Source organism: Xiphophorus hellerii, chromosome 18 (genome assembly GCF_003331165.1).
Source record: "Xiphophorus hellerii strain 12219 chromosome 18, Xiphophorus_hellerii-4.1, whole genome shotgun sequence".
In the NCBI taxonomy this organism is placed as follows: Eukaryota; Metazoa; Chordata; class Actinopteri; order Cyprinodontiformes; family Poeciliidae; genus Xiphophorus; species Xiphophorus hellerii.
The window spans coordinates 27533171-27546623 of record NC_045689.1 but is presented as its reverse complement, the minus strand read 5'-3'; the positions used below and the strand labels follow the sequence as shown (position 1 = coordinate 27546623).

Sequence of the window (13453 nt, the reverse complement as noted above, 5' to 3'; positions counted from 1 at the left end):
ACACTCTAAAAACACAGTTCTTAAGATAAAAACTGAAGCTAAATTGACGTGTAACATTAAATCTCGGTGCGATGGTGAGTGAAAGAACCCGTCAAACGTTGATGACTGAGCAGAAATACTTCAAATATTCCACCTGTCGATGACGTTTAATTACTTCTACACTACCGTTGGCGTCCGTCCTGCTTCACCTCGATCTGCTGCCAAGTCACTGCTGCCTTTGTTGAACTAACCCTGGGTCTCTCTTAGCATATGTTTCTTCCCTGATGGGCACTTGGCATAAAACAAAGTCTTTGAATGTGCATTTACTGGAAGTGGCGGCTCATACCCGAGCGATATACATCACTGTCTGCATATCGGACATGGCTAACAGTGGAGTTCCTGAAACGGCTTGAATTGGCGTAGGAGTTTAAACCTGCTGCAGTTTCTTTGAAGGTGCCTTCTTCGGTCGCAGAAGAAATACTAACATGTTTTCATCAGTAGAGTTTCAGAAAAATGGTTTACGCACAAGACTTTAGGCTTTATAAATGCAGAAACTATTATGACACAGTTGCTGTCTACTTTTCTATCTTTCATGCTGCCCAATAACAGTGATACAGCATATTTTGACATCTATCAGCGATACAATACTGATGCCGATACTTTTTAAGCTTGATAAATAATCAAACTTGTGACATTCAGGTGTTTTTGTGGTTTTTCTGCGAATTATTTTTGTTCAGGCCCACAACAGAATTTGGACAAAGTTTACAGGGATCCACAAGATACTTTAATAACATATCAACATGATTTGTGTGCATTTTCTTCCTAAATAAACAAAGTGTATTTAGTTTCAATTTGCTCAATTTGGGAGCAAATTGAAACAAAATCTTTTTGGCGGTCGATTTAAGAAACTAGGATACAAAAATAAAGCAAAATTTCAGGAGGGAATTTGAAAGTAAAGTATCAATCTTGGTAACAATCCCAACTTGGGATGGATATTATTGATATTTTGGATTGATAGCTCCACCTCTACTGCACAGACCTAAGCAGGTCAGGACTGAATAGAAATCAGATGAGTTAAAGAAGCATCTCAAGTATAGCTACCGGCTCAAATGGCACCCTCAGAAAATTTTTATAGGGGTGATCAGTGTCAGGTTTAGGGTGACATAATATGTATATATTAATATAACCTGGATGGAGAAATCTGCCAACAAAACTATGCTGGGTGCAACTCTACTCGTGATGCAATCAGCCCAGTTGAAAAGAATTTATCCCCTTTTCTGCAAACTAGCAAAACAACTCATAATAATGGCTCAAAATTCAATATTTAAGTAGCTAAAATCCAAAAAGCTGATATGTTGTCCAAATCCAGCTCCTTCTGTTGTAAAGCTCATATTTAAGTATCTTTTGCTTAAAAAATTGGTCTCGTAAAATTTGGATAAAAACAGAAGCCTACAGTAGAACGTAAGACGAAGTTGAAGTCAGGTGACCTATGTTAAAATTGATTTCATATTTAACTTAAGCCATTAAATTTGTACATATCTGACATTTAAAGCATAACAGTCTAAGAAGGTTCTTTATATGTTAAAATGAACTGAAACTGTCTAGGACAGTGAATACGTTGGCATCCAGTAAACCTGCGAATACAGTGAAACTCTGGTCAAAAACAGTAAAAACCAGATTAAACATGATTGAACCAGTTAAATGAGTTTCTATTACCAGGTCAAAAGTCAAAAAAATCAGGTGTTTTTCCCTGTTTGTAAAATGAATCAAAATGGAAACTTGCTCCTTTTTTTGGCAAACACTTTGGTTACAGAGAAAGAGAGAAAAGTAAGGAACATGTAGCTTGGTGCACATGCTTACACATGTTAATAAATCTGAAATGTATTTTTTTAGGCAAAGTAAATGTTTGTTTCAATGAACTGAACGAATTTATCATTTAATTATTGAAGAAATCCCAGAAATGAGCAAAATCCGAATCTTTTGTCTTAATAGGTAAGGCAGAAAGCATTACTAAAACACTCATGTATTCACTGTTCTTAAGTGAAAAAATGTTCATGACAGAATATCCAACTTCTACAATTACACTACAGCGTACATTTATGCACTAATATAAGCTACGCAAACACAACGTCACGCTGTTTCAGAGTGTCTGAGCCAGGTTCAGATGTTATTTTCGGGAGAAAGAACATCTATTTGTAGATCTCCTGATCCTTTGTTTATGCCTGACACAGAGCAAAGTGCACACCAAGCGAAATACCACTCCAACACAACGCAGCCAAGTTTCAACTGAGCTGAGCTGCCCTGATCTCACTTTCCTTTTTTTTCTGTTTTTTTTTTTCTCTTTTCTTTTCTTCCTGTTATGGAGCAAATTCAGATCTGAAAGTCTAACAACGACACGGAGAACAAAAATCTTCTGTTCACACAGTCAAAACCATTAAATAGCCTCAGAAATGCTAATAATTCTGAAAGGTAAAGTGACTGTACAGATGAAAAACTGGTCAAAAGAAGAAAGAAAAAAAAAATCGAGGAGTTTTTGAGACTCACTGGCTTCCCTGCCAAAGGTGAGATAAACAAATTGATGTAAATATTATGTCTTTTATAATAGGATTAACTAATTTGCTATGAACTGCACCCCCTAGAACTGTTCACAAATAAGATTTTATATTTTCAGCCCAATATTTTCCAATGCCCTGTTTGTTTATATCAAAATTTAAATATTTTATACAGTAAATGGCCAAACTCTTCCTAAATAATCTCCGCATTTAGTTATTTTTCTTTTACACGCCCCAGCTGATATTGGCGTGTTGCTGAACTTTTTAACATTTCTTTTCAGCCACAAACTTCACCACGAAAACACAAAGTCTCACAGGCTATTTTTTTTCTTGTTGTGTTTTGTCTACTTTCTAGGGAAAATATCTTAGTAGACTTGAAAAAGGAGCTTGTTTTATGTCAATAACTCTTGAATATTGAGGTGAAAAAAAACTAGTTCCACTGGTAGATTTTTTTTTTCATTTATAAAGAGCCCATGTCATAAAAAAATCATCTGCCAGTGGAACTAGTTTTTATCAATATTCAAGACTTGTGTTGAAAACAAGCTCATATATCTCGCTAAAAAGTTACATAAAAGTTAATTTTGTCTTACTTCTAGCGTCTTAAGGTATTTGCACAAGAAACTAGACGAAAATACTTGGTAAGATTTTGTGTTTTCACGTTTTACGTGAAAAACCAACATCTCTACCCCTATTACTGTGATACCTTTAAGTAAAATCCAGTATCACCCGTTGCCTTCAGAAGCCACCTGCTCAGAAAACAACCAGGCCGCAATTAAACCTCAACGTGGATGTAGATGTTGCGGAAAACCACAGAGATATTTTTGAGAGAATATTAGTAAATCTGAGCTTGAAACAGGCTCAGATTTAAACTTGACCCATTTCCACCCATCATCAGAGAGTGGATGCAGCACGGAACAATTGCAAACCAAGCAAAAAGAAAAAAAAATCACAGATCACAGGACGACTATTAGCCACTATTGCCACAAGCAACTCATTGTGGGCACAACAAGCAGGTATAAGAAGCTGGCCTGGCGGTCAAATGAAACCAAAATGGAAGCTTGTGGGCATAATGACACACCATTCCCGTTATGAAACCTGGTACTGGTAGCATCATTCGAGTTAACGGAAGGATGGAAATATAAGGTAACCCTGGAAGGACACCTAAAAAATAAAAAATAACATCCTCAGAAGGACGCTACCTTGAATCCAAGATCTTAGTCTATTTAAGAAGATCCGAGTGATCTCCGCTGTAGCTTCATGCTAATCCAACCGAGCTTAAACCGCGTCGCAAAGACGAGCGTTTCAAAGTGGTTCCACAACAACGGAGGGCTGATCACAAACGGACACCACACTTTCTGGATTTATGCTGGAAATTGGAAATGATTTCCCTCCTGTGACGCACCATTTCGTCGCATAGAATCCAAGTGAAACGAGATCTGACTGTAAGACGCTGTGATTGGTCACTTATTTGCACCCACTTCCTTAAATGTAATCCAGAATTGACATTTTTGCTTTAAGGCTGTGTTATTTATTTATTTATTTATTTATTTATTTATTTACCCCGCTGCTAACTCCTCTGGCTGGTATCCCAGCATAGTGGCCAACACCTGTAAGCAAGTGCAGCTCTGACTGGGTATGGCGTGTGTGTGTGTGTGGGGGGGGGAGGGGGTGGGGGTCATTGGGATCGGTTACCAGGCGACAGACTGGGCACATGTCTCCCTCATCTGGGCACCAGTGGAAAAGCAAGGTTAAGTAAGTACATGGGTCAACACGAGAGCAGATCTGAGGCAAATCTGAGCAAAATGGACACTGTGCAGTTTTTCTTCTTTTTTTTTTTGCACAGGGATTTGTGGAGCAATGTGAGTATTTCTCTGAAGCTCTTAGATCAGCACAGGGGCCGAGCATGCGGCGGTACATCACGCACGCCACACTCTGAACCCCCCCCCCCCTCTCCTTCTCCTTCTCCTCTTCCCTCTTTCCTCCTTCCTCCTCCTTTATAGTGTGAAATCCTGCATTTCGGTTCCGTGCATGCGGCAGGCGGCAGTGAGCTCTATCAAATTCAAGAATGCATTTCGTCTGACACGTGATGCATTATTTAGCTACTACCCCCCCCCCCCCCCCCCCCCCCCCCCCCCCATCTGGAGGGCTGAGACCGGTGGTCACACCCCTCTCTGGAGAACTCAAATGGGACTGCTCGGCTATAATACAAATGCACACATTTCCCCTTCAGCGGCGGCGGATTCGTTACCCTCCAGGCTGCACAAATGCGCCTCACACACACACATTCACCCCTACGCACGCACCAGACACATTCACACACACCGGCCTAACCCAGCAGCCGTATCAGTCAGGCGAGCTTTTGTTATGATCTATACTGGTTGCAAAATGCAGCTGCTGTGAGGTGGTACGCCGAACTTTAACGGGAGGTGAACGAGACGCCGCTGCAGCTCCTATTATCGGACACGCGGGAGGAAGGAGTAATAATAATAATTTACACACACACACACACACACACACACAAAATGAGGGTGCGGGGGAGGGGGGATGTCATGCACGCGCGGCTTGGAGAGAAAATATATCGCACTTCAACTCACCTTGAGCGGCCGTTCCTCTGGTGCTGAATACACTTGCTATCAGAGTGGCCACATACCAAATCATAGTACTATTGCCGACCAGCTATTACCACGCAAAGTGCCCCGTTCGACCAATTGCTCATATTCGACCTTGCACCTCTCGGACTCTTCGGCGCAAGCCCCGTTTTCATTCCACGTCTCTCAGTCTCTCTCCCCGCGGCGCTGCTTTGCCTTCATCCCTTCTTCTTCTTCTTCTTCCCTCCCCCGTCCTTCCATCCGCATCCTCTCCCGAAGAGACAGAGCACCTGCACCGCCGCGTTTGTAGTAGACACGGAGCCGTTTTTTTTTTTTTCTTTTTTCCTTTTCCTTTTCCTCCCTCTCTCCTCCTCTCTCTACTCTCTCTCTCTCTCTCTCTCCTTCTCACTCTGTCTCTTTTACGAGCGCATAGTGAAACCAAGTGTGAGAATGCAAAAAGCCAACAGGTCCGCCTCTTCCGCCACCGGATTGGTTACCGATTGAGGCTTTGGGGCGTGCATTGGCTGTGCCCGCACCCTCCGCACCCTACCTCGCTAGCCCCCACTGCACCCCCCCACCCTACCTTCCACCTCTCTCTCTTCCTCCCTCCTCCCCGCATGACGAACCCGGAGGAGCGTTCCGATTCAAGGTGAGTTGGAGCGTGCCGTAGTGTAAAAGCGGGAGCCGCAGTATCATGCGCATTGCCAGCGTGCAACATCTGTAAATGCCGCTCCTGTAAAACAACCCCCCCCCCCCCCCCACGTGCGCCATAGCATCTCCACAGCATCATCAGCATGTCAACGTTTTTTTTTTTTGTTTTTTTTTTCCAGCTTTTGCTGGACCAGTGATAGAAGGATGCTGATGTTGGTGCTGCTGATGATGATGATGGTGATGATGATGATGATGATGATGATGATGATGGTGGTGGTGGTGGTGACTCATCCGCAGCCTTCCACTATAGTGTCATGTCGCCGATAGAAAGGTGTTTAATTTTTTAATTTTTGTATTTATTTTTTTTTTCATATATTTTTTTTCACCACCCCCCCTCCACGTCTGGCTGCGTGTGATGGGTGTGGCGACACATGCAATATGGTTTTCCTTGTTTTCTTTTCCCTCGACGGCCCCACTGCGCAGACACGGTTGGGCCGATGAGGCTGCCTCAGATTTCTCTCTTCCTGCATGGCCACCGAGGACCCATGCGCCTCCGGCTGCTCAGATCTCACACCGTTTAGGGGGCCGCCTGCTGCCGTAACTAAAACAAAAACCGTACAGGTGATTTGTCTTTTTTTTTTTTTTTTTTTTTTTTTTTGCGGATGTAGGTTAAATAGGAGGGTGTTGTTTTTTTTTGTTTTTTTTTCGCCAGCCTTTAAATATAACTTGTCTTTTTATTGGATTCCATACTCCATGTCTGCTATCCCCCTCCCTCCCATCTTTTTTTTTTTCATTTTGGAGATAATCTTTCCGTCTGAAATCAAAGGGAATCTAAAAGTGAGCCTTTAAAAAAAATAAAAATGCATAAAAAAGAGAAATCTGAGATTCTCATTCATTTCTCTCTGTCTCTTTCTATTTCTGTGATAAAATCGCATCATAAGGAAACATTTCCAGATGTGTGAAACTGTCGGAGTCGCTATAATCCATCATATGCAGAGCTTTAGCCGAGATTTAGTGAACCCGTTAACCTTTAACCACTCAGTCTTCATTATTGGCTCCGTCTGTGAATTAAACATAGAAGAGGCACGTTAAGTAGGCTGCCGGGCTTCTACACATAAATACAGATATAAGCATCATGAAAAGCAAAGTCAGTAAGAACATCTAATAAAAACAAAAGTATAGAGCAATTGATTAAAAGTTCGTATGAATAAAAGTATCTTAAAACTTTAAAAACAATATTTTTTTAAACAATTCTATTTTACAAAACAGTCATCATGTGATTTTTCTCCCCCACAGATAATTTGTGAAAATAGATCAAGCTCCTCTTCTTTTTTTTTTGCCTCTCTGTGGTCCTAAACACATCTCAGTCAAAGACAACCAATCAGAGTCAGGAGGAGGATCTCAGCGCTGTCAATCATGCTGGTGTTAATGATGTAGAAACACGTTAACATTACAGGAAAACTGTTTATCCACCATCGTCAGCCATGCTAACTATTCTTAGCCTTCACCACAGGTGTGGGGAGCTAGCTGTAGCCTAGCAGAGAGCGAAGGTGATGACACTCGGCTCCTTGCTCTGATTGGCTGTTTCTGACCAGGTGGGTTGATTCTGCAGACGGCAGTAGGATTACGGGGAAGAGGCGGACAATCTCGATTTTTGGTTTCACAAATGATCTCTCATATTATATCGTCAGTGACAGTTTTAACAAACGCGTAAAGAATACATTGTTTATAAATGTTACAACTTTAAGCTGCTCTTCGTGGTCATGAAATACATTTTGCTCCAAAAAAAAAAAAAAAAGACTTTAAATAGATCAGCACTCAAAAGGTTTGTTTTTTTATTCACATTTTAATGAGCAATTTAAAGTCAAGAATGATCTATATCAGTCACATTAAGCCATGAAGAAATCTCTATTAACACTAATGCAATCAAACCCATCTTCTTCTTTGAGTCTTTCCAATTGACCTTTGATGGTTTATCATTGATGATGAGGTAGATAAAAAAAAAGAAACTTTGCCAACCCTTTAGCTGATTCTCTGTCGGGGTCACAGTGGGACTTTGGCTGAGTTACTCCATGATCCTCATGCTTCAGTGGAAATATGTTGGTAGTGTTGGGGTTGGAACGGAAAGGAATTGTTCAATAACGACCAGAATAACCAGAAAAATCAAAACAACGGGACATTTAGAAAAATAACAAGAAATTTGCATTGTCGTCGCTGCCCTTTGCTTTTATTGTTCTTTTTATTATTGTGTTACATTTCTCAAATTAATAAGGCTAAAAAAATTTAAAAAAAATCAAGCAAGCTTGATGTTGCCTTGCTGTTTGAAGCATTTCCAGCTGAGGAGTTTGGGAACGGCTCCTCTAAAACAAAGCCGGCTTCGAGCGGTAATGAGCAGATGAGGGAAGGGAGCCACCTGCTCCTCCTTCACAGCACGTTTGAGTGGGAGCAGGTACAGTTGTTACATCTCCACTGGAGGCTCAAGGAAAGCTGACAGAGCAGCACGGAGCTGCCAGTCCATGATCTTATCTCCTCGTGGATTTTAAAACATGTCCACATGTCTGACAACCCAGATCACGTTACCGAGTTACCCCCTCCAACTCCGCCCATCTTACTAAATCTTACCAAGTAGTTTTGGTTTAGTTTCTACTGCAAGTATCTTAGTACGTTTGAAATAAGACAAAAACTGACTCACAAGTAACTTTTCAACAAGGTATAGGGGCTTATTTTAAGTAAAGAACTCCCTAATATTGATGAAAATGTACTTGTTCAATTTGGCAGACATCGTGAGAAAAATGTCTGAACATAAATGAAATCCTCCACCAATGAAACAAGAACTTTTTCGAAGCAAATACTAAAGAATTATTGACTTAAAACAAGCTAGCGTAACATGCAGAAAAGTTACTTGTGAGTTAGTTTTGACTTATTTGAAGTGTACTAAGGTATTTGCACAAGAAACTAGACCGAAACTACTTGGTCAGATTTTGTGTTTTCGCAGTGCGTTCGCCATAGGGAGGGTTTCCATCCACCAGATTTTTCATCATCATATTGTTTATGTGACGTTTCTTCCATGACTGTCCCCTCACTCCCCGTAGAATTAGATCTCGTACAATCCAGGTCAGGGGGGGTGGGAAGATAAAAACAGCTAAGATAATCTGTTATGTAACTCTTGGAGTATTCGTTTTAGAGCCCTGTTATGGAGGAAGCTACGGATTGCTGAAGCCATTGGAGGGGTATGAAAAGTCTCCAAAGTAAAGCTCTTACATGTCAAAATATCCTTTAAAAAAAAACATTTTGAGGGGTAAACCTTTTACTGCCTTGGGAAATAGGAGATTAAGATGTTTTGTAATGCAAAGTTCACAAAGATTTCAGAGAAACATGCTGCCACAGAGGTAGCAGTGAGTGTCGTAGTTGGAAACACATGAAAATAACCCTGCCCTGCTTCGTTATTTTCCGGCCCCCTCTCTCAGCCTCTTTAATCATCTCATGACTGCACTGATTCGTCTTGTGACTCTGAGGCCTTGGTTTTGACTTTGGGAACCAGCGGAAACGACTGACTGGCTGGCTCCACCCTGCACCTGCTGCAGCAAATCACCGAAGCACAAATCAAGTGATTGCTTCCTGTAAAAAGGAACTTTAATCCGCAGAGAGATATGTAAAGTAAGAAAGATCAATTTTATATGGCAGCTTTGACAGTTTGCAAAAAAATAAATAAAGAATGGCAAAGTGCTTCACAAAAGATCAGGCGCATAAGTTAAAGTGTGGGATCTGGGAGGCAGTAAAACCGAAGATAAGTCAAGTCACTAGTTAAGCTGTGAGGAAAAGCAAAGACAATTACACCAAGATATATCGTTTCAAAAATATTTTCCACATTTACAGGGGCAGTATTATCTATTTTCCAGTCACACAGTATCATTTTATAGCACAATCAAGTAACTATGTTACCTTCAGTTATAAAAAATATATCAAACATGACTTCATAATTTAATATCTTGAAAATGGGCCTCTGTCTCTTTAAGAAACTCCTGCTCTTTCTGAAACTCTGCCTCCAATGAGTCATCACAACGTCGCTCTTCTATTAAATCTTTAATAACGTTTTTACCAGCGTTACACAGAGAAGTAAGTCGTATAATAAGCTCAGCAGACTCACAGTTCCACCAAGGGTTGTGCTAATTGCTGCTGGCTAGTCTGAAGGAGCCGAGTGGGGAAGTGCCTGCAGCTCAAAGGATTTTTCAAACATGCATGAAAGAATCAAGGCAATACTCCAGATGTGTTTTTAATGAGAAAATAACATTATAACATGATGTAAAGCTCAAAAAGTCAATTTTACACAATATTGCCTAATATTTCAAATGTCAGCTTCTGTACAATTCACTAATCATAAAGCCACTGATGGGGAAAATATGTGTAATTAGAACACAATAACCTAATTATAGAAGTGCACACACACCTGAACTAAAACTTGGCTTTAGCACCTTTAATTCAGTTTCAACAATATGTTGCAATAACATTCCTCAGTAAAACAAAACAAAACAAAACAAAAATAAATTTAAAGGTGGTTTCACAAAAATCTTGGTTTAACAGGGTTCACACTTGTACAACCAAGTTATTAATATTTAGCAACACTTTAATGGAGTTACAGAAATATTTAATTTGGGGGTGCTGTGGTGGTGCAGGGGTTAAGCACAACCCACATATGGAGGCCTTAGTCCTCGACGTGGCTGTCGCAGGTTCGATTCCCGGCCTGGCGACCTTTGCTGCATGTCTTTCCCCTTCTCTCATTACCCTCTTTCCTGTCTATTCACTATCAAATAAAGGCCAGTACAGCCAAACATATATATATATTTTTTTTTACTTCAACTCATCTCTTAACCTTCTTTTAGAGCACAGGAAGGCAGGTTATTGTCCATAACATTCTGTCAGAGTCAGACAATTCCAACATCTCTGACTTTATTCTGATGTCCTTGTGAATCTGTCCTCCTGCAGAGGGAGATGCTTCCGTGACAGAGATGTATGGATGTGTACAGCGAGGGCCCCGACCGAAATCAGTCAGTCCGCCTGCAGCGCGCTGCGAGCCGCCCGCAGCACACAGCCTGCGGCTCAACACATGTTTCAGCTGCATGCCTGTTTATGGTGTTTTATAAGCTCTGTGCTCAACTAAAGCGTCACACTCTGGGGAACATTCTCTCCTCTGACCAGCGGTGGTCAGTAGTGCTTTACACAGCAGAACACTTGTAACTTTCTGCAGTTTGATTTTGATCGTTTTGATAAATAATAGTCGGCGAGAAAATGAGTAGCCTTCTGGTTTGCCTGCTTCCTTCCTCAAAATGAAGCGTCGCTGTTAGAAACAAGGACAAATCAGTCTTTTTTATTTACCACATGGATGCTGTCAGTTGCCCTGATTTGGCGTTCCTACCCCAGGCCATTCATTGCATGTCTTCCCTCTCTCCCCCTGTCCTTCTTCCCATCAAGCTATTACTGAATAAAAGCCTCTAGTGCCATACAATCGTTAAAAAACTACTTAAAGTTGTATAGAGGGGGAAAAAACTGACGTGAATGTATAAATGGCAGGAAGTAGGATGATAAACGCTGTGCCACAAGAGCAGTTTTTACTGTTATATGCACACAATATCGAAGAAGAGCACTTTGTTATTGTGTGTGCTCTTTATTTATTTATTTTTTTTTATGTATCAGGTACATTATCTTTGTTTCTCTCTTTACATGTGTATGCTTTTAGATATATTTCCTGCCGTGTTGTGAAATCAACCAGGAGATTTTTGCACAAAATCCCAATAAAATGCATAGCTTTTTTACATTTGTAAGACAAAATGTAATAAGTAAATAAATAAATGATAAAAAGAGAGAATAAGTTCCTGATGAAGGCCCAACAGTGAAGCATTCTGCATTAAACATGGATTAGCCTACAGTATTCTCCCTCAAGCCTGTCTGCAAGTATCACCTCCGCTGTTTAGTAATGATGCAATTAAGCATCTATTGATCAATTGCACGCGTGCCCTCTCATTAAGACACCAAGTTTGTTTTGCATTTGTAGTTTTAATTAAAACGTCAAACTAAATGTGAAATCTTTCATTGTTGCCATGGCGTCACGTATCCACTCCGCCGTCGTTAGTGTTCCTTAATGTTCAGCTTAAGAAAAAAACACGCCCAGCTATTATTATCAACAGCGAAGAGCGGCTCATTCCCAAGCATGGGAGGGGAAATTAAGCAAAGAATCCGAACTTCAAGCTTTTTTTTTTTTCTGAAATCAATGAGCCTCTAAACATTCTTTTCCTCATGCGCATTGCGTCGTCTTTTAGCTCATTTGTGAAGTCTATAAATACCACAGTACTGAAAGAGGCGTGGAGGCAGCGCCTGCAAACTATTGACTCTTGATCTGGGTGGCACGTAAAGACATTTAGCCTCTGCGAACATGATGAGCTTCGCTGTGCGCAGAGCTGAGTTGACAACATCTCTCCTCCTGCCCGTGTGAGAGAGTTCAAGCTGTTACTGCTGCTGGGGGGACACTCCATGCTTTTTATAAGCCGAGGAGGAGGGAGAGAGCATATTTGGAGTCAGTGTTTTTAGGGAGTTAATCCAATCAGGGGGAAAAAGAAAAAAGAAACCTCTGCTGTGGTTTAGATTAAAACGACTGGTCACAGCAGCCTGTTCCCAAATAAAGAACTGCAGCTACTGCTGGTATTAGACTTTGAAAGGTCGGCATTGTGTGCCATTTTTACAACAAAATCAAGCAATTGTGTTACGTTCAGTTGTAAAAGAAAACACTGCGTATGTCAAACAGGAGAAATCTGACTTCATAATTTGATGCTTTGAAACTGGGCCTGCGTCTCTTTAAGAAGCTCCTACTTTTTCGGACGGTCCGCCCTCAGCACTCAGCAATGCTTCTCATTATGCCGTTTACAACCGTTCTTAGGAGCGTTTTACTGTTTACTCAGTGCTGCTGCCACTAGCCCGGAGGGGGCTGGGTGAGCTCTGAAGGAGGAGCTTTGTGTAAATGGGCGGGGCTTTGTGCGAGCAAGCGTTTAGGCACCCTCGAACGGCTGCCATGGGAGATTCAAGGATTCCTCAAAATGTGTGAAATCAATCAATCAATGAAGTTAGCTACAACCTCCCCTTCACTTCAACCTTATAAGTGGAGATACATTGTTGATGTTACCGTTATAAAATAGCTTACAATTAAGTATTGTCAAAGATTAATATAATTTTCACAGGTGGCAGAGCGTTGTTGTTAGCAGCTGCTGAAAGTAACTAAAAAAGTTACTTTTAATGTAACTTAGTTACTTTCCAAATCAAGTAATCAGTGATCCAACTAAGTTACTTTTTCAAGGAGTAATCAGTAATCTTTTTCAAAGTAACTATGCCATCACTGTTGGTATTATATAACACTGACTCTTACACTAAATTACTGACACGCGCATGTTTAAATGTTTAGTAACCTAAAAACATGACATATATCCTGCTTACTTTTTCCCCAAACTGATCATTGCAGTGTCTTGCGAAAGCGTCGACGCCCCTTCAATGCCTTCACCTGGGGTAGAAGTAGGACCACTTCAAACCAAACCAAACCTCTGTTTACTTTGAAGGGATTTCATCGTTTTGTAGTGGAAAACACAACTCCATTCTGTGTGGTTTTTCTTTCTTGTCCAGAATAAAAGACTGAAAAGTGTG

At 40.9% G+C, this 13453-nt stretch overlaps 1 protein-coding gene and 1 long non-coding RNA gene across 7 annotated transcripts in view; one reads left to right on the top strand and one right to left on the bottom strand.

Moving 5' to 3' along the window:
• igsf9ba (immunoglobulin superfamily, member 9Ba) overlaps positions 1–5667 on the bottom strand; it is an 88184-nt gene extending 82517 nt beyond the window's left edge. For 2 of the 6 annotated variants that reach the window (XM_032545157.1, XM_032545158.1), the window contains exon 1: positions 5126–5667. In XM_032545157.1, the coding sequence (XP_032401048.1) occupies positions 5126–5189 (64 nt within the window). In that variant the 5' untranslated portion in view covers positions 5190–5667. The remainder of the gene's footprint in view (positions 1–5125) is intronic. The other 4 variants (XM_032545153.1, XM_032545154.1, XM_032545155.1 and 1 more) reach the window with 2 other exon arrangements.
• A 223-nt stretch (positions 5668–5890) lies between these two features.
• Positions 5891–12954, top strand: LOC116737324 (uncharacterized). Its single transcript, XR_004342779.1, has 3 exons — positions 5891–6101; positions 6254–6391; positions 10754–12954. It is a non-coding gene; the product is annotated as an uncharacterized LOC116737324 (long non-coding RNA).
• The last annotated feature ends 499 nt before the right edge of the window (positions 12955–13453 follow it).